At 50.7% G+C, this 20,743-nt stretch overlaps 1 protein-coding gene across 3 annotated transcripts in view; it reads left to right on the forward strand.

The window, feature by feature from the left end:
• Window positions 1–16,504, forward strand: part of TICAM1 (TIR domain containing adaptor molecule 1) — a 28,238-nt gene extending 11,734 nt beyond the window's left edge. For 2 of the 3 annotated variants that reach the window (XM_060295608.1, XM_030879347.2), the window contains exon 2: window positions 2,951–5,399. In XM_060295608.1, the coding sequence (XP_060151591.1) occupies window positions 3,093–5,216 (2,124 nt within the window). In that variant the 5' untranslated portion in view covers window positions 2,951–3,092 and the 3' untranslated portion in view covers window positions 5,217–5,399. Of the gene's footprint in view, window positions 1–2,950; window positions 5,400–16,430 lie in introns of those variants that run through there. The other variant, XM_060295607.1, reaches the window with a different exon arrangement.
• Window positions 16,505–20,743: the final 4,239 nt, after the last annotated feature.

The raw sequence follows: 20,743 nt of genomic DNA on the forward strand, positions 1-20,743 counted from the left end.
TAGAGCTCAGGCTCCGTAGTTTTGGCACACAGGCTTAGCTGCTCCGCGGCATGTGGGATCTTCCCAGACCAGGGCTCGAACCCATGTCCCCTGCATTGGCAGGCAGATCCTTAACCACTGTGCCACCAGGGAAGTCCCTAATTTCATTCTTTTACATGTAGCTGTCCAGTTTTCCCAGCACCACTTATTGAAGAGACTGTCTTTTCTCCATTGTATAGTCTTACCTCCTTTGTCATAGATTAGTTGACCATAGGTGTGTGGGTTTATCTCTAGGCTTTCTATCCTGTTCCACTGATATCTATTTCAGTTTTTGTGCTAGTACCATACTGTTTTGATGATTGTAGCTTTGTAGTATAGTCTGAAGTCAGGGAGCCTGATTCCTCCAGCTCCATTTTTCTTTCTCAAGATTGCTTTGGTTATTTGGGGTCTCTTGTGTTTCTATACAAATTGTAAAATTTTTTGTTCTAATTCTGTGAAAAATGCCATTGGTAATTTGACAGAGATTGCATTGAATCTGTAGATTGCTTTGAGTAGTATAGTCATTTTGATAATATTGATTCTTCCAGTCCAAGAACATGGTGTATATCTGTCCATCCGTTTGTGTCATCCTTGATTTCTTTCATGAGTATTTTATAGTTTTCTGAGTACAGGTCTTTTGTCTCATTAGGTAGATTTATTCCTAGGTATTTTATTTTTTTGATGCGATTTTAAAAGGGATTGTTTCCTTAATTTCTCTTTCTGATACTTCATTGTTAGTGTATAGGAATGAAACATTTCTGTGTATTAATTTCATATCCTGCAACTTTACTGAATTCATTGATGAGCTCTAGTAGTTTTCTGGTAGCATCTTTAGGATTTTCTATGTATAGTATCATGTCAGCTGCAAACAGTGACAGTTTTACTTCTTCTTTTCCAATTTGGATTCCTTTTATTTCTTTTTCTTCTCTGATTGCTGTGGCTAGGACTTCCAAAACTATGTTGAATAAAAGTGGTGAGAGTGGACATCCTTGTTCCTGTTTTTTTTTTTTTTAAGCGTTTTAAAATATATATATTTATTTATTTTATTTATTTTTGGCTGTGTTGGGTCTTTGTTCCTGCACACGGGCTTTCTCTAGTTGTGGCAAGCGGGGGCTACTCTTCATTGTGGTGCGCAGGCTCCTCATTGTGGTGGCTTCTCTTGTTGCGGAGCATGGGCTCTAGGCACGCGGGCTTCAGTAGTTGTGGCACATGGCTCAGTAGTTGTGGCTCGTGGGCTCTAGAGGTCAGGCTCAGTAGCTGTGGTGCACGGGCTTAGTTGCTCCGCGGCATGTGGGATCGTCTCAGACCAGGGCTCAAACCCGTGTCCCCTGTATTGGCAGGTGGATTCTTAACACTGTGCTACCAGAGAAGCCCTGTGCCTGTGTTCTTATCGACAGTATTGGAAGGAAATATTGCTGGCCCCATTCATACATTGATTCATTCATTCAACAAGTATTTGTTAGGTACCTGCTGTGTGGTTCCACAAACCCTATAATGCCCAAGGTGACTGGGAGGCACACAGGAAAAGGTCACCCAGTGGCCAATTCTGTTGTGGGGGGACATGGAGAGACAGACTGGGATAGAGAACCGGGGTGGTCATGGAGGGCTCCCTGAGGTTGCACCATTGTACCTGGGGGCTAAGGATGAGCTTCAGGTCACCCAAGCAAAGATCTGGGGTCAGGTGCTCCAAGCAGAGGGAACAGTGCATGCAAAGATCCTGAAGTGGGAACCAGCTTGGCATTTTTCAAGAAATGGAGAGAAGAGGAAAGAGCCTCCGAAGGGCTTAGCAGCAGTGTTAGGCATAGATCTGGCCCTTGGTCATGGTTAACTCATTATAGTAATAATGCAACCTGTATCAGTTAGCTATTGCTGTGGAACAAATTACCCCAGAACTTCGTGGCTTCGAAACAACAAACATTTATTATCTCATATAGTTTCTGAACATCAGGAATCTGGTGGCAGATGAGCTGGATGGCTCTGGCTCTAGGTCTCTGATGAGGCTGCAGTTAGGCTGTCTGCCGGGGCTGCCTCATCTGAAGGTTTAACTGGGGCTGGAGCCTGAGATTGGCGCCCCCATGTGGCTGGAGGTGGGGAGCCTCAGTTTCTCCCCTGGTGGGCCTTTCTAGAGGACCACTCACATCATGGTTTACCCCCGACAGAGTGACAGAGAGAGTGACTAAGAAGGAAGCCAGTGTCTTTTATAACCTAATGTCACAGGTGACAGCCTATCACTTCTGCCATATTCTATCAATCTCACAGAACTCTGGGACAACATTGGAAGGACCACCCAAGGCTTGAATACCAGGATGTGGGGTCACTGGGGGCCATCTAGGAGGCTGACCCTTCCTGAGTGACTTCCAGTCATTGGGCTCAGAGCTTTCCATACGTTAACGCAACTCAGCTCCCTGAAACAATCCCATAAGTGGGCTTATTATCATCCTAATAGGCAGTATAGTCTTGTAGTTACGCACATAGCCTCAGCCTCTAGAGCCAGACAGCTTGGGCTCAAATCCCAGCTCTGGGAATTCCCTGGTGGTCCAGTGGTTAGGACTCCATGCTTCCACTGCAGGGGGTGCAAGTTTGATCCCTGGTTGGGGAACTAAGATCCCGCATGCCTTTTGGACAAAACAAACAAATCCCAGATCTGTCACCGGCTGTGTGACTTGGGGCAAATGACTTCACTTCTCTGGCTCACGTTCTTCCTCTGTGAATGGGGAAAATAGTAGCAGCTACCCGCTGGGTGACACCAGGCAGGTACCTCTGCTGTCCTCTTGCAGAGGAGGAGAGGGAAGGTGGGGGAGGTGAGAAGTCTTGCCCAAGGTCAAGGTCTGGTGATAGGTCTGGTGAGTTTTGAAGGCATGGGGGGGGGCGTTGTCTGGGCCGCCTCCCAGAGCCCCCTTTCTGGTGATAACCATGTCTTTCTGCTTCACAGGTCTGCTCTGCAGCCCCCAGGGGACCTAGTACCCGTGAGCAGGTAGGGACACCGGGCCTGCAGCGCAGGGGGGCGGCGTGTGGAACATGACTCCATCACCCAGTGCTTCTCCCGCCACCGGAGGCCACACCAACCTGTGCCCATGGCCAGCACAGGGCCGTCGCTTTCTGGCGCCTTTGACATTCTAGGCGCGGTGGGCCAGGATAAGCTCTTGTATCTTAAGCACAAGCTGAAGACCCTGCGGCCAGGCTGCCGGGGGGCGGACCTCCTGCATGCCCTGGTGCTCCTAAAGCTGGGCCAGGAGACCGAGGCCAGGATCTCCCTGGAGGCGCTGAAGGAGGACGCCGTGGCGAAGCTGGTGGCCCACCAGTGGGCTGGTGTGGACAGCACTGAGGCCCCAGAGGAGCCCCCAGACATGTCCCGGGCCGTTGCCAGGATGTACCACCTTCTTGCCGAGGAGAGGCTGTGTCCAGCGCCAATGCGGGAGGAGGCCTACCGTGCAGCCGTCCGTGCTTTCAGGTCCAGGGACGACCCACAGCTGGGGGAGCTCCAGGAAGAGGCACGAGACCGGTGCGGATGGGACGTCCTTAGGGACCTGGAGGCCATCCAAACTCTCCACTCCGATCTGGGGTGCCTCCTGCCGTCCTCAGCATCACCCTCCAGGACCCGCAGCGATCCGCGGCCCATCGAGGACCTTTCGGACTGGAGCAGAGGGCATTCCCTGAGATCCACCGGCAGCCCGGCCTCCCTGGCCAGCAACTTGGAAATTAGCCAGTCGCCCACCATGGCCCTCCTCAGCACTCACCACAGCCCCCACGGGCCCAGCAAGCTGTGTGACAAGCCCCGGGCCAGCCCGGTGCCCAAGCCTGCCCCTATGGGCTGCCAGGAGCCCGAGGAGATGAGCTGGCCCCTATCAGTGGAGGCTGCCGGGCCCCCGGTGCGGCCAAACAGCCCAGCCCCCAGGCTTCCCGAGGTGGCCGCAGATGCATGCCCCGCCAGCCTGCACGACCCCCCGGAAGCTCCAAAAACCAGCAGTCACTACTCGGTGGAGTGCACGGATGTGCCAGCAGCTCCCAAATCTCTCCCCTCGCCTTCCAGAAACGCCTGCCCTGTCGCGGATCAGACGCCAATCCAACTTTCAGAGGAAGACACCACTTACCCGGCGGCTCAGCCACGCCCACCGACTCCATCGGCCCCCAAAACGTCCCCTCCCTTTTCGTCTCCATCGACCCCTCCTAAGGCTCACCCTACCGTCTCGAAGCCGGGGCCCCCTCCTCCTGAGCTGGAGTCGCCGGAGCAGAAGTTCTATAACTTCGTGGTGCTGCACGCTGGCGCTGACGAGCACATCGCGCTGCGCGTGCGCGAGAGGCTGGAAGCCCTGGGCGTGAGCGACGGCGCCACCTTCTGCGAAGATTTCCAGGTGCCAGGGCGCGGCGAGCTGCACTGCCTGCAGGACGCCTTAGACCACTCGGCCTTCACCATCCTGTTGCTCACCTCCAACTTCGACTGCCGGCTGAGCCAGCACCAGGCGAACCAGTCGCTGATGAGCAGCCTCACGCGGCACGGGTGGCAGGATTGCGTGATCCCCTTCCTGCCCTTGGAGAGTTCCCTGACCCAGCTCAGCCCCAGCACGTCCAGCCTGCTCACCGCCCTGGTGTGGCTGGACGAGCACTCCCCGATCTTCGCCAAGAAGGTGGCCAACACCTTCAAGTCCCAGAAGCTGCGGGCCCGCAAGGCCAAGTGGAGGAAGGAACAGGATGTCCGGGCCCTGCAGGAGCACAGCCAACACCTGGAGGGTGAGCGGCAGCAGGCAGCGGCGTGGAGTGCCGCACAGTCAGCTTACTTCCATAACTACCTGTCCTACCAGAGGCAGATGGAGAAGCTCCAGGTAGCTTTCAGGAGCTACATGCCATTTGAGACTCGGCAGCCTCCTGTGCTTCAGGCGCCCTTTGGGGGACCGGGGCCCCTCGGAGGCCCACCACCAGCCTTTCCCACCCGGCCGGGCCATCAGCCGCCATCCCTGCCTCCTTGGCTGGCGGGCATGCCCCCACCGGCTTTCCTGCAGCCCCCCATGGCTTTCCCGCAGCCCCAGGCCTTCCCGCAGCCTGCGGACTTCCCACAGACTTCACCTGTGCACCCTCAGAGCTCTGGGCTGCAGCCCCTCATCATACATCATGCACACATGGTACAGCTGGGACTCAACAACCATATGTGGAACCAGAGAGGGACGCAGGCGCCCGAGGACAAGACGCCAGAAACGGAATGACCAAGTGAGTGGACCTGATAACCTCGGCCTTGATTCCCCATCTCCAGGGGTCAGTGGAACATGGGGTCATTTGCTACTTTCAGGACACTGCCGAGAAAATTGACCCCATGACTTTCTGGCCCTCCAGGTAGCCAGAATTGGATTTGTTTACAAATTCTCAGTCAATCCCTCCCTCTCTCTGGACCGTGGTGGTGGGGAATGGGTTGGGGGTATGGGTATGGTGGTGTTTTTTTTTTTTTTTTTTTGCTGTACGCGGGCCTCTCACTGTTGTGGCCTCTCCCGTTGCGGAGCGCAGGCTCGTGACGCGCAGGCTCAGCAGCCATGACTCACGGGCCTAACCGCTCCAAGGCATGTGGGATCTTCCCGGACCGGGGCACGAACCCGTGTCCTCTGCATCGGCAGGCGGACTCTCAACCACTGCACCACCAGGGAAGCCCCATGGGTATGGTGTTTTAATTGTAATAAATATTTATTGAATGCTTTGACAGCGCCATTGTCCTCTGGGAGACCTCTGCCTGGCCATCTGTCAGGATAAAAACGTAGCTGCTATTGCCATAAAAGGGACAGGAGCCAAACAGTTGCGCACGTTTGCTTTCATTTCATTGGTCAGGATGTAGTCACATGGCCCATCTCCGGCTGCAAAGGAAGTTGGGAAATGTAGTCCTCTGATGGGTCACGTGCTTTGCCAGAAGTGTTGGTTCTAATGCCAGAGAAGGTGGAGAGAAAAGACATTGTGAGTACATTTAGCTGTTTCTGTTGCAGCCCTTTTTGGGGGAAGCGGGGGTCTGCTTTGATGCTCCCACCAAGGCTGGGCTCTGATCACACTGTGTAATCTTCAGCAAGTGCCTTCACCTCTCCGAGCCTCTGCTTTCTTATCTGAGAAATGGGTTTATGAGGCCATTGTTCCAAGGTCATCAGCAGATCGTGTGCGATAACAGTGAAATACCAGGGACAGTGTAAGTGCTCATTAACTTTGTGCCCGGTATGAAGGGGATTAATCTTTTTCAGGGTCTCAGACCTTTTGAGAATGAGAATAGAATTAATATTTGTTGAGCACTCACCGTTTATCCGTCTTGGAGGCTTTAAATCTAAACCTTTTTTTTTTTTTTTTTAATTTTTGGACTCACTGCACGGTATGCGGAATCTCCCTGACCAGGGATCTCCCCGACCAGGGAATCGAACCTGCGCCTCCTGCAGTGGAAGCGCAGTCTTAACCACTGGACCATCTAAACGTATTTTAATCCTCAAAAATGACCCCCCCCAACGGTAGAAGCTTCTGTTGCTGGTCCCCATTTTACAGATGGGGAAAACTGAGGCAGAGAGAGGTGAATTCTGGTCCCCAAAGTCACACAGATGGGAAGTGGGGAGATTGCAATGAAGTAGTCGGATTTCCAAGGGAGGGAATGAAAGCCAGCCCAGGAAGGGCTATGTGGGCCAGGTGATCCGGGAAGCTGCAGGCCTCCTCTCGCCCAACAGCGTGATTTGAACACTGACTTAGCATGCCCTTTCCTCCTCCACCAGCCACCCCAAAGGGCGGGCCTGGTGTGAGTCACCCAGACTGTCACGCAGCACTTACTATTTTAGTCGCTGACTCAGATTTTGTCGAAGGTCTGCTTCCGGCTTCCCTGCCATGACATGAAACTTGGGGAGATTGGATTCTCCGGGTGGGGTTGTGGAAACAGTTTCTTTTCTTTTCTTTTTGGCCGCTCTGGTGTGGCTTGCGGATCTTATTTCCCCGACCAGGGAACGAACCTGGGCCACAGCAGTGAAAACGCCAAGTCTCAACCATTCGACCACCAGGGAATTCCCAAACAGACGGCTTCGGATCACTAAGGCTAGAGTCAGCTGCAGTTAACAGGCCATTTTTGCAGTTGACCAATATTTATTGAGCTCCTACTGTGTGCCAGGATTGTCCCAGACACTGGGGTGCAGTGGGCGCGAAGACAGATGTGAACCATCCCCTGCTCTCTTTTCAATCGCAGGTAGAGGTGGAGGGAAGGGAGTGGTGAATGAATCATCAAATGAGGAAGCAAGATAATTTCAGAAACTGAGGAGACTTCAGAAGAAATAAACTGGGCATGCACGGTGATGGGGTGCCTCAGGAGGAAGAACTTTGGCCCAGGTGGCCAGGAAGGCCTCTCTGAGGAGGTGGCATTACAGCCGAGACCTGGAGGAAAAGCTTGGGAAGGAAGGGTTAGATCTTCTGGGCAGAGGAAACAGGCAGTGCAAAGGCCCTGGGGCAGGACCGTGCCTGCGTTGTTGCATGAACAGCAAAGATGGGCAGAGTGAGTGAGGAGGAGAGAGGGTGGTGAGGACCGGGAGGGGGAGGGGACGAGGCAGGTGGTGCAGGGCCTTGTGGGTTTCAGGGAGGACTTGGGCTTTTACCCCCAGGGAGGTGGGACCATGGAGGGCTGTGGGCAGAGGAGGGGCGGGGCCTGACTCAGGTGTTCATGGGCGACCTCTGGCCGGGGCGGGGAGGGCAGACTGGGGAGCAAGGGTGGAAGCTGGGAGCCCAGAGGGGACTGGTCCAGGCCAGTGAGGATGGGGACTGGACCGGGTGGAGGCAGAGGAGGGAGAAGTGGGCCCATTCAGAATGTGAGCCCCTATTTCATCCCTGAGATGTTGTGAGTCGCAAGTCACAGCCCTTTTCTGGGCCTCATCTTTCTCACCTGTACCATGGACATAGTGACCTCCAGTCTGGAACTCCAGTACCTACATGTCCCTGTGTCAACCCAGTATATTTATCTATTTTTATAAATTTATTTATTTATTTATTTAAAATTTTTGGCTGCATTGGGTCTTCGTTGCCGCGCATGGGCTTTCTCTAGTTGCGGCGAGCGGGGGCTACTCTTCATTGCAGTGCACAGGCTTCTCATTGCGGTGGCTTCTCTTGTTGCAGAGCATAGGCTCTAGGCGTTCAGTAGTTGTGGCTCGTGAGCTCTAGAGCACAGGCTCAGTAATTGTGGCGCACGGGCTTAGTTGCTCCGCGGCATGTGGGATCTTCCTGGACCAGGGTTCAAACCCGTGTCCCCTGCATTGGCAGGCATATTCTTTCTTAACCACTGTACCACCAGAGAAGTCCCCAACCCCGTATATTTAAAGGATGATCATTTTGAAATCCCTGGGCTAAGGTCTTTACGTGCTGGATGAACACACTTAATCCTCTCAACAGCCCCAGGAGCTAGAAACAATGCTCCCAATTTACAGATGAGGAAACTGAGGCCAGGAGGGGTGACGTCATTTATCCAAGGTCACACAGCTTATAAGTAGCCTTCTGGGGCAGGAGAAGGAGCCAGGCATCTCTCTACTGGATTCTAGCCCATATGGAGACTCTCCAGCCTGTTAATTGATGACCTCCGTTTTTTATTTTTATTTTATTTTATTTTTTGGCTGTGCTGCACAGCATGTGGGATCTTAGTTCCCCAACCAGGGATCGAACCGGTGCCCCCTGCACTGGAAGTGCAGAGTCTTAACCACTGGACTGCCAGGGAAGTCCCTAGATTTTTAAAATTCTTTGAAATATTCCTGTTCATTTTGTTACTTGTTAATTTGTGGCTTCTTCACTACACCCTGCCCACCCTGAGAGAGCTGGGGGCCCATGTGTCTTGGTCACTGCAGTATTTTCAGAACCCAGCACAGGATGTGGCACACAATAACTGTTCAGTAAAGTAAATCCTTCTGACAAACAATTAGTGAGCACCTACTGTGTGTAGAACATGCTGGGTGCCCTGGACACAGAGCTGGTCCCTGCCCCCATGGAGCTCACTGGGCAGTGAGTGGAGAGGACATGGATTCCTCCATCCATTTAGCCAACCAACATTTATTGAGCTCCTACTGTGTGCAGGCCCTTGGGCACAGGGATGACTGAGTAGTCACCCTCTCAGGTGACCTGAGACACCCCCATTCTGTCCTCTCAGGGCTCACTGTCCAGTGCCAGAGACAGAATTATGGGGAGATCAGGCCTGTGATGAAGTGTACGGGGCTGTGGAGGCCCAAAGGGGACCCTTGACCAGCCTTGGGGAAATTAAGAGAATCTTCTGGAAGGAGGAAGTAAGCTGACACCAGAGGCCTAAGTCGGAATGAGCCATTGGTGGGGAAAAGTGTCCCTGGGGATGGGCACAGCATGGGCAAAGGCCTGGAGGGGAGACCACGTAGGGAAGGGCAACTTCACACACGGCCACAATTCCTGCTGCCCCAGCGCCCCCTGGTGGCAGCCATCACCTCGGAGGCCAGCCTATCCCACATGGCCCCGTGGGCCTGGGGTATTTCCTGGAGAAGTCCCATGCCCCCTCTTGGCCAAACAGCCTTAAAGAAAAATAGGGGGAAATTTTTTGAAAAGTTTCCCCTTTTTTCTTTATATATTTTAGATTGTGACCTTTTTTTTCTTGGCCACGAGGCATGGCACCTGGGATCTTAATTCCCTGACCAGGGATGGAACCCGGGCCCTTGGCAATGGGAGCACAGAGTTCCTACCACTAGACCACCAAAGGAATGCCCTAAAATCTGTTTTAAATTGCACTTCTCCAATCTTCTCCTCTGCTCTGACTTACGTTATATAAGATAATAATAATAACAAGCACAAACACTTCGATAAAACTTACCATGGGCCAAGGATTGCTCTAAGAGCTTTAGTGTAATCCAGACCACATCCTTACAATACCCTTAAGAGGTGGATTTCATTATTCCCATTTTACATATGAGGAAACAGGCTCAGAGAGGTTAAGTAATCTGGCCAAGGTCACACAGCCTATAAGGAACAGAGATTCTAATGAAAAATATAACATGAATTTTTTTTGTTATGAGAATTATGTTATTTTTTAAGTGTACACTTCAGTGGTTTTTAGTATATTTCACTATATTGTGCAATCATCACCACTATGTAATTCCAGAACATTATCATCACTCCAAAAAGAAGCCAAGTCCCCATTAGCAGTCACTGGGCATTCCCCTCCTCAGCCCCTGGCAATCACAAATCTGCTTTCTATCTCTGTGGATTTACCCATTCTGGACGTTTCATATAAATGGGATCACATACTATGTGGCCTTTGGCGTCTGGCTTCTTTTATTCAGCAGAACATAAACTTGCATTCCTAGGCCACTCCCATTATCGGGAGCACTGGTCACCACTCTGTGTGTCCTCATTCTTTTTCATGGCTGCATAGTATTCCACCTCCAGAGAGCCCCTTCATAACCAGTATGAGAAACACCCTTGGAACCTGCATTGCTAGAGCAGAGGGGTGCCTAGGGGTCAGTTAGGCAATCCACTGCAAAGCAGAACAAAACTATGAGAAATCCTACTTTTATTTTTATTTTCTGGTTGCACCATATATACCTGGTGTGCCCAGGCTCTCGGGTCAGTGAGATTATCAATCAACAAACACACATCTGGGCAGAGTTGTTTGCCAGGGTGCTGGTGTGGAGGTTTGCAGATGGCCCGCGATGAGGCAGTGAGCGTCTGTTTATTCTCTTTCTTCTAGAAGCATCTGCTTCCTACCAGAGCCTGGCGCTTGTGCTGGGCCTTTGCCAGGGGTAGTTGTGACACTGGAGCTCAAGGTTACCCTGACCCAGACCCCGGCCAGGCAGGGCCTCGGGAAACTGCAAGTCCAGTGGAGCCAGAAGGAGGAAGTTTCTGCAGGCTCTGCAGCCGACACCCACCTCCACCCCCTACTCCTCTGCCCATGCTAATAAAGGGCCTTCTGAAAGGTAGGGTCAGCCCTGAGAAGGGCCAGTGTGGGATTTTTCCTGCAGCGTTTGCTCCAGTATCAGCCCTCTTTCCTCCCAAGGCTGCAGAAACTGCCCTGGTCAAGGTCATGGGTACCTTTGAGTTGTTAAGTCCAGAGGTCACTTCTCTGTCCTCCTCCCCCTCTCGGAGGCGTCTGACCGGGCCAGTCGGCCTCCTTCTAAGAACTGCATTGTCACATGGTCCCCGGGCCCCATACTCCTCCTCCCTCCCGCCTCGCTCTCCCTCCCACCCACTTACCCACCCACCCACCCACCCACCCACCTCTCCCGGACCCCCTCGGGCTTCTCCCCTACCCCACCCCACCCCTCCCTGGCGGCCTCGTCTATGCCCTCAGCCCTGTCTCCAGCTCGGATCTCCTCTGAGCTCCAGACTCAGGGTGCAGCTGCCCCTCTACGTCTCCACTTGGGGGGTTCACGGGGGTCTCACATTCAACACCGCCACGCGGTGTCTGACCATCCTCGCTAACCTGCTCCTCCCACGTCTCATCTTTGCTGACGGAAGCTCCGTACTGGCAGTTGCTCGGCGAGAACCTGGGAGTCACCCTAGACTGACCTGTCAGCCAGTCCTGTTTCTGCGTTCAAAAAACTGTGCAGAACCCACCCACTTCTCTCCCCTCCTCTGCCCCCACCTGGACCAGCGCTGTCACCTGCACCCTGGTCCCTGGGCTCCCATCCTCGTCCCTACAGCCTGTCCTCCCTGAAGCAGCCACCAGAGGGAGACCGTGAGCATCTGAGTCAGGCCCCGCCCCCTCCTCTGCCCAAGGCCCTCCAGGGCTCCCACCTCTTTTTTTTTTTTTTTTTTTGCGGTAAGCAGGCCTCTCACTGTTGTGGCCGCTCCCGTTGCGGAGCACAGGCTCCGGACGCGCAGGCTCAGCGGCCATGGCTCACGGGCCCAGCCGCTCCGTGGCATGTGGGATCCTCCCGGACCGGGGCACGAACCCGTGTCCCCTGCATCAGCAGGCGGACTCTCAACCACTGCGCCACCAGGGAAGCCCGCTTCCACTTCTTTTGCGGTAAAAGCCCAAGTCATCCCTGTGGCCCACAAGGCCCTGCACGACCTGCCCCGTCCCCTCCCTGCCCTCACCTCCTCCCTCTCTCCCCCTCGCTCACTCTGCTCCAGACACATGGGCCTCCTCGCTGTTCTTCCAACACTCCAGGCATGGTTCTGCCTCAGGGCCTTTGCACGTGCTGTGCCCGCTGCATGGTGTCTTTCCTCCAGATTCCTCCATAGCTCCCTCTCTCACTTCCTCCAGATCTTTGCTCAAATGTCATTCTCTCAAGGGAGGCTTCTTTGAGCCCCCATTTAAAATTCATTTACAGTAGCACCCACCAATGCCCCTGACTCTGTTTTATTTTTTTATTTTTTTTAAGATTCATTTATTTATTTGTTTCGTTGGTTGGTTGTTCTGGGTCTTAATTGGGGCACGTGGGTTCCTTTGTTGTGGCAGGTGGGCTCCTTAGTTGCAGCATGCAAACTCTTAGTTGTGGCATGCATGTAGGATCTAGTTCCTTGACCAGGGATCGAACCCAGGCCCCCTGCATTGGGACCGCGGAGTCTTATCCACTGCGCCACTAGGGAAGTCCTGCTCTATTGTTTCAAAACACTTAGCACTTTTGGACAAATATAAGTCACTTATTCATTGCACACTTTGTTACTGGCCTTCTTCGCGAGGACACGAACTTTGTCTGACTTCACTGCTGGATCTTGGGACTGGCACACAGTAGGCGCTCAATAAATGAACAGGCATACCTTGTTGTATTGTGTGTCACTTTATTGCCCTCTGCAGATATTGCATTTTTTCCATATTGAAGGTCTGTGGCAACTCTGTGTCAAGCAAGTCTATCGGCGCCATTTTTCCAACAGCATTTGCTGCCTTCATATCTCTGTGTCACATTTTGGTAATCCTTGCAAAATTTCAAACATTGTCATTGTGAATATATTTGCTACGATGATCTGTGATCAGTGTTCTTTGACATTACTGTTGTAATTGTTTTGGGGCACCATGTAAGATGGTGAACTTAATTGATAAATGTGGTGTGTTCTGACCGCCCCACCCACTGGGTGTTCCCCCATCTCTCCCCATCTCCTTGGGCCTCCTTATCCCCTGAGACACAACCATACTGACATTAGATCCGTTAGTAACCCTACAATGGCCTCTAGGTATTCCAGTGAAAGGAGGAATCACACGTTTCTTTAAATCAAAAGCTAGAAATGAGGGACTTCCCTGGTAGCGCAGTGGTTAAGAATTTGCCTGCTAATGCAGGGGATATGGGTTCGAGCCCTGGTCCGGGAAGATCCCACATGCCGCGGAGCAACTAAGCCCATGCGCCACAACTGCTGAGCTCGCGAGCCACAACTACTGAAGCCCGCGTGCCTAGGGCCCGCGCACCGCAGTGAAGAGTAGCCCCCGCTCGCCGCAGCTAGAGAAAGCCCGCGGGCAGCAATGAAGACCCAAAATAAATAAATAAATTTTTTAAAAGAGCTAGAAATGATTAATCTTAGTGAGGAAGGCATGTCGAAAGCTGAGACAGGCCAACAGCTGGGCCTCTTGCTACAAATAATTAGCCAAGCCGTGAATGTAAAGGAAACGTTCCTGAAGGAAATTAAAAGTGCTACTCCAGTGAACACGTGAACGATAACAGAGTGAAAGAGCCTCCCTGCTGATAGGGTAGAAGTTTTCGTGGTCTGGATAGAAGATCAAACCAGCCAGAACATTCCGTTAAGTCAAAGCCTCATCCAGCGCAAGGCCCTAACTCTCTTCAGTCCTTTGAAGGCTGAGAGAGGTGAGGAAGCTGCAGAAGAAAAGTGTGAGGCCAGCCGAGCTGTGTTCATGAGGTTTAAGGAGAGAAGCCGTTTCCATGACATCGAAGTGCAAGGGGAAGCAGCAAATGCTGGTGTAGAAGCTGCGGCAAGTCCTCCGGGAGATCTAGTTAAGGCCATTCAGGAAGGCGGCTACGCTAAGCAGATGTTCAGTGTGGGTGAAACGGCCTTCTATTATTGGAAGAAGATGTCATCTAGGACTTCCACAGCTAGACAGGCGAGGTCAGTGCCTGGCTTCCAAGCTTCAAAGGTCAGGCTGGCTCTCTTGTTAGGGATGTCAGCTAACAGGATGCAGCTGGTGACTTTCAGTGGAAGCCAATGCTCATTTACCATTCCCCAAATCCTAGGGCCCTTTAGAATTATGCCCAATCGACTCTACCTGTGCTCTGTAAATAGAACAACAAAGCCATGAAATGCAGCAGGACCCTGTGGTCCCTCCCCCCACCCCCACTCCCCGCCATGTCCTCAGCCTGCCTTTGTCTGTGGAAAAACTTTAGCCAAAGAATAAGCTTATTCAGAGAAGTGAGAAGATGCAGAAACAAAGGAAAACAGTCCAACAAGACTAACTAATAATAGTCATTAAGCATAGTTAAGGACTTTTAGTTCCTTCTCAAGGGCTGTAGATAATATTTTGAGCCCTATCCCGTGAGCTGTCTTGTAGAGACTGAAACTCCCACCAGGTGGAAGAAGTTAACTACATGATGACCAGACTGTGGCCATGACATAAGCTGCCACAGTTCCAAGAATTAGCCTCAAGGAAATGGGAAAAAACCGACCCTGGAACTAAAGATTAACTGTACTTAAAATAATCAAGATGATACTGATCAGACCACCGCATGATCAGTTTCAAGATGCCTGTCAGAGGTGCCTGTGCTGTTTCTGCATCTAGCCCCCTCCCTCCATCTATAAAAGCTCTTGCCACTGATTGTCGGTGGGGGGCGAGTTGGCCTTTGGACAGTTGCCCCCACCCACCCCCGCACCGTGGTTGCCAGTATCCGAAATAAAGCAAACTTTCCTTTCCACCAAACGTGCCTCTCTATTGGCTTTTGAGCTGCAAGCAGCCAGACCCCACTTTTGGTTACACTACAGCTCAGAGAAAAGGGTTCCTTTCAAAATGTAACTGCTCATCGACAATGCACCTGGTCACCCAAGAGCTCTGACGGTGATGGACAATGAGATTCTTGTTGTTTTCATGCTTGCTAACTCAATATAGCGAAGAAACTTTGTACTCTATTACAAGTTAATCACTAAAGGGATGTTGCCTGTAAGCTTAAATGATACATAATGGCCCATCTCTGGGAAGCCGGTCTCCCAGGAGCGTTCATTTAAAACACCTTAGTTCAGATCGCAGGAAACCTCCTGACCAGGTCCACCTGTGAGCGGCTGCAGGCAGGAAGAAATTAACACAACCCAGAACCAGAACTTTACCCCCACCCCTTCTAGTATAAAAGAGCCCGGAATTCTAACTCGGGGAAGGTGGTTCTTTGGGACACTAGTCCACCATCTTCTCTGTCTGCTGGCTTTCCGAGTAAGATCGCTATTCCCGTCCCCAACACCTCATCTCTTGATTTATTCGCCTGTCGTACAGCACGCAGCACACGCTTGGATTCGGTAACAAAACAACACCCATGCTGCAGCCCATGGAGCAAGGGGTCATTAACACTTTCATGTCTTATTCTTTAAGAAATTCATTTTTGGGAATTCCCTGAAGTCCAGTGGTTAGGACTCCGCACTTTCATTGCCCGCGGGTTTGATCCCTGGTCAGGAAACTAAGATCCCACAAGACGGGCGGTGCAGACAAAACAAAAGGAAAAAATAAAAAGAAGAAGTACATTTCGAAAGGCTACAGCTGCCATGGACGGTGATTCCTCTGATGGATCTGGGCAAAATCAACTGAAAACCTTCTGGAAAGGACTGACCATTCTAGATGCCATGAAGACCATTCGTGATTCATGGGAAGAGGTTAGAGTATCAACATCAACAAGAATTTGGGAGAAGTTGGTGCCAACCCTCATGGATGACTTTGAGGGGTTCAAAACTTCAGTGGAGGAAGTCACTGCAGATGCTGTGGAAACAGCAAGAGAACTAGAATTAGAAGTGGAGTCTGAAGATGGGACAACTGCTGAAATCTCAGGATAAAACTTTCACAGGTGAGGAGTTGCTTCTTATGGATGAGCAAAGAGAGTGGTTTCTGGAGATGGAAGCTACCCCTGGTGAAGACGCTGTGACGATTGTTGCAATGACAACAAAGGATTTAGGATATGACAGAAACTTAGTTGATAAAGCAGCGGCAGGGTTTGAGGGGATTGACTTCAGTTTTGAAAGAAGTTCTGCTGCAGGTAAAATGCTATCAAATAGCACAGCACGCTACAGAGAAATGGTTCATAAAAGGAAGGGTCAGGGGTTTCCCTGGTGGCGCAGTGGTTGGGAGTCCGCCTGCTGACGCAGGGGACGCGGGTTCGTGCCCCGGTCCGGGAAGATCCCACATGCCGCGGAGCTGCTGGGCCCATGAGCCATGGCTGCTGAGCCTGCGCGTCCGGAGCCTGCGCTCCGCAGCGGGAGAGGCCACGGCAGTGAGAGGCCCGCGTACCGCAAAAAAAAAAAGGAAGAGTCAATTGATGCAGCAAAGTTCACTGTTGTCTTATTTTAAGAAATCGCGGCAGCCACCCCAGCCGTCAGCAACCATCACCCTGATCAGTCAGCAGCCATAGAGGCCAGACCCTCCACCAGCAAAAAGATTACGACTTGCTGAAGGCGCAATGATTAGCATTTTTTAGCAAGAACGTAATTTGTTTTTCTTTTTTTTTTTTTTTTTGCGGTCCGCGGGCCTCTCACTGTTGTGGCCTCTCCCGTTGCGGAGCACAGGCTCCAGACGCGCAGGCTCAGCGGCCATGGCTCATGGGCCCAGCCGCTCCGCGGCATGTGGGATCCTCCCAGACTGGGACACGAATCCGTGTCCCCTGCATCGGCAGGCGGACTCTCAACCACTGCGCCACCAGGGAAGCCCAAGAACGTAATTTTAAATGAAGGTATGCACCTTTTTTTTTTTTTTTTTTTTTTTGCGGTATGTGGGCGTCTCACTGTTGTGGCCTCTCCCGTGGCGGAGCACAGGCTCCGGACGCACAGGCTCAGCGGCCATGGCTCACGGGCCCAGCCGCTCTGCGGTATGTGGAATCCTCCCGGACCGGGGCACGAACTCCTGTCCCCTGCCTCGGCAGGTGGACTCTCAACCACTGCACCACCAGGGAAGCCGAGGTATGTACATTTTTAAAAGACATAATGCTGTGGTACACTTAGACTACAGTGTAGCGTAAACATAATTTATATGCACTGGGAAACCCCAAAATTCATGTCATTCACTTTATTCCGATATTCACTTTATTGCCATGGACTGGACCTGAACCCACTGTATCTCTGAGGTCTGCCTGAATCTGAATTATCGCATAAGTCTGTTTTTATCTTTAAAACAACCTCTTTTTTAAATTATTTATTTATTTTTATTGGAGTATGGTTGCTTTACAGTGTGTTATTTTCTGGTGTACAGCAAAGTGATTCAGTTATATATACGTATGTATATATATATATATTTCACATTCTTTTCCATTATGGTTTATTACAGAATATTGAATCTAGTTCCCTGTGCTATACAGTAGGTCCTTGTTGGTTATCTATTTTATATCTGCTAATCCCAAACTCCTGATTTATCCCTCCCCTACCCCCTTTCCCCTTTGGTAATCATAAATTTGTTTTCTATGTCTGTGAGTCTGTTTCTGTTTTGTAAATAAGTTCATTTGTATCATTTTTTTTAGATTCCACATATAAGTGATATCATATGTTATTTGTCTTTGTCTGACTTACTTCACTCAGTATGACAATCTCTAGGTCCAACCATGTTGCTGCAAATGGCACTATTTCATTCTTTTTCATGGCTGAGTAATATTCCATTGTGTGCATACATATATATTTATTATTTATTTATTTATATATGACATCTTTATCCATTCATCTGTCGATGGATACTCAGGTTGCTTCCATGTCTTGACAATTGTAAATAGTGCTGCTATAAACATTGGGGTGCATGTATCTTTTTGAATTAGAGTTTTCTCCATACATATGCCCAGGAGTGGGATTGCAGGATCATATGGTAGTTCTGTTTTTAGTTTTTTAAATTAATGAATTTATTTATTTATTTTTGGGTGCGTTGGGTCTTCATTGCTGTGTGTGGGTTTTCTCTAGTTGCGGCGAGCAGGGTCTACTCTTCATTGTGATGTGAGGGCTTCTCATTGTGCTGGCTTCTCTTGTTGCACAGCACGGTCTCTAGGTGTGCAGGCTTCCTTAGTTGTGGCACATGGGCTCAGTAGTTGTGGCTCGCAGGCTCTAGAGCGCAGGCTCAGTAGTTGTGGTGTACAGGCTTAGTTGCTCCGCAGCATGTGGGATCTTCCTGGACCAGGGCTTGAACCCGTGTGCCCTGCATTGGCAGGCGGATTCTTAACCACTGCGCCACCACGGAAGCCCTGTTTTTAGTTTTTTTAAGGAACCTCCATACACTCGTCTACAGTAGCTGCACCAATTTATACTCCCACCAACAGTGTAGGAGGGTTCCCTTTTCTCCACACCCTCTCCAGCATTTGTTATTTGTAGACTTTTTAATGATGGCCATTCTGAACAGTGTGGGGTGATACCTCGTAGTTTTGATTTGCATTTCTCTAATAATTAGTGACGTTGAGCATCTTTTCATGTGCCTATTGTCCATCTGTATGTGTTCTTTGGAGAAATGTTTATTTAGGTCTTCTGCCCATTTTTCACTTGGGCTCTTTGTTTTTTTGTTATTGAGTTGTATGAGCTGTTTGTATATTTTGGAAATTAAGCCCTTGTCAGTCGCAAGGTTTGCAAATATTTTCTTGCAGTCCCCACGTAGGTCGTCTTTTCGTTTTGTTTTGGTTTCCTTTGCTGTGCAAAACAACCTCTTGATTCCATGTTCCCTTCTTGCCTGTGGGTGAATGGTTCCATTCATTCATTCTGCCATCCACTCATTCATTTACTGAACAGTGTGCATTGACACCTACTGTATGCCAGGGACGGTTTCAAATCAGGGGACATACTGTTGATTAAAGCAGACCCTGTTCCTACCCTCTTGGGGCTCACAGATCCGTGGGGGAGACATTAGACTAGGCGGTTACAACCGAGGTGGTCCGGGGTGTGATGGGGGATGGTAGGGGGAGGGGAGAGCGGCTGTGGGAGGCTTCCTGGAAGGCATCACTCCAGGGAGAAAGGGTAGTCCAGGTGGGGAGGGGGGAGACACAGCCCAAGGGGTAGGAGGAGCCAGTGTGATCCCACCCTCGTGCAAGACCTGTCCCCCCACCTCCCCCAGAACAGGATGCTTCCTTTATTCGTGGGGACCCAGAAGATACTGCGATGAGCATTTGGTGCCACCAGGGGGCGCCGTCGGACAACAGTTCCTGCCTCTCCTCCTCCACCACCACCCCACCCCCCACCCCGGGCTGGCGACGGCCTTCCTCCTAAGAGAGCCCAGAGGGGCAGGACCCCCAGAGAGTGCCAAGTTCCAGGCCATGCCAAAGGCCTCTCTCCCTGATTACAGCCTCCGTAAATAACAACAACCGCAGCCGTATAAATATAAACACCATTAACTGGGTGTTTAGAAATCCTTCAGTCGAATGCTGTTGGGAACCAGAGCCCAGAGAGGGCAGACAACTGCCTTAGGTCACACAGCAAGTCCTACCCCTGCCTGGCCTACACAGTGTCTCCTCCCAACCCCAAATGCCCCTGGGTGGGGATCTTTATTTTTAACCTGGTCAGTGGACACCGCCTTTTTATAGCCCTGGGAGGCGCCCAGGGTTTCCAATTTCCAAAGGAAGTTTTTAAAAAAATTGTTCCCTTCCCAAGAAAAGGAACTGCCTGACCTCTCAGAGGGGCCTGGCCCAATCTCTTATTTTCCCTGAGGCTCCCCGGGGTCCCTCAGACCCCTCACCAGGTGCTATGCCCATTCCCACCCCTTGCTGGGTCTTAGAGTCCCCTTCTGTCATTTGGGGCCATCATGCTCTCTGGCAGCCTCCTGAGGATTCCCAAACTTTGCTTACCTGTCTAACTGTCCTCAGCATCTTTACTGGCCATCTGCCCTCTTGTTTACTTAATTTCTTTCCTATTCATTGAGTCCTTTATTTTTAAAATATTTATGTATGTATTTATTTTGGCTGCACTAGCTCTTAGTTGCGGCATGCAGGATCTAGTTCCCTGACCAGGGATCAAACCCGGGCCCCTTGCATTGGGAGCACGGAGTCTTACCCACTGGACCACCAGGGAAGTCCCTCCTTGAGTCCTTTAATATTTTTCTTTAAAGAGGTTTAAAAAACAGCTCTTCCCCACCCCCCGCCCTGGAATTAGATACTGGTGAGGGTTGCAAAACCTTGAGATTATACTGAAGCCACTATGTACGCTTTAAAATGATCCATTTTATCTCAGAAAAAGATTGTAAAAAATACGAACTCGTCTTTATTTTTAAACTTGGGTCATTTTCAGGATTAACATCTGTGAACTCACATGTTGGGAGCAGGGGGCCTAGCGACGCTTTGTTCCTCAAGACACATTCAAATAAATACATAACTACTTAAATTTTTTTAAAGTTCATCTGTGTATGGGACTTCCCTGATGGTCCAGTGGGTAAGACTCTGCACTCCCAATGCAGGGGGCCAGGGTTCAATCCCTGGTTGGGGAACTAGATCCTGCATGCCGCAACTAAGACCCAGTACAGCCAAAATAAATAAATAATAAGTAAATAAATATGTTTTAAAAGGCTCATCTGTGTATCATATGTATAAATGAGTGTGCAGGCAGTAGGTGCCTATAACTATGACAGCTACACTGAACATTTACTGTGTGCCAGGATGTTTTCAGGGGTGAACTCATTTAATTCTTCATACAGTGCTGGTAGGAAGCTGCTACCATC

Source organism: Globicephala melas, chromosome 3 (assembly GCF_963455315.2).
Source record: "Globicephala melas chromosome 3, mGloMel1.2, whole genome shotgun sequence".
In the NCBI taxonomy this organism is placed as follows: Eukaryota; Metazoa; Chordata; class Mammalia; order Artiodactyla; family Delphinidae; genus Globicephala; species Globicephala melas.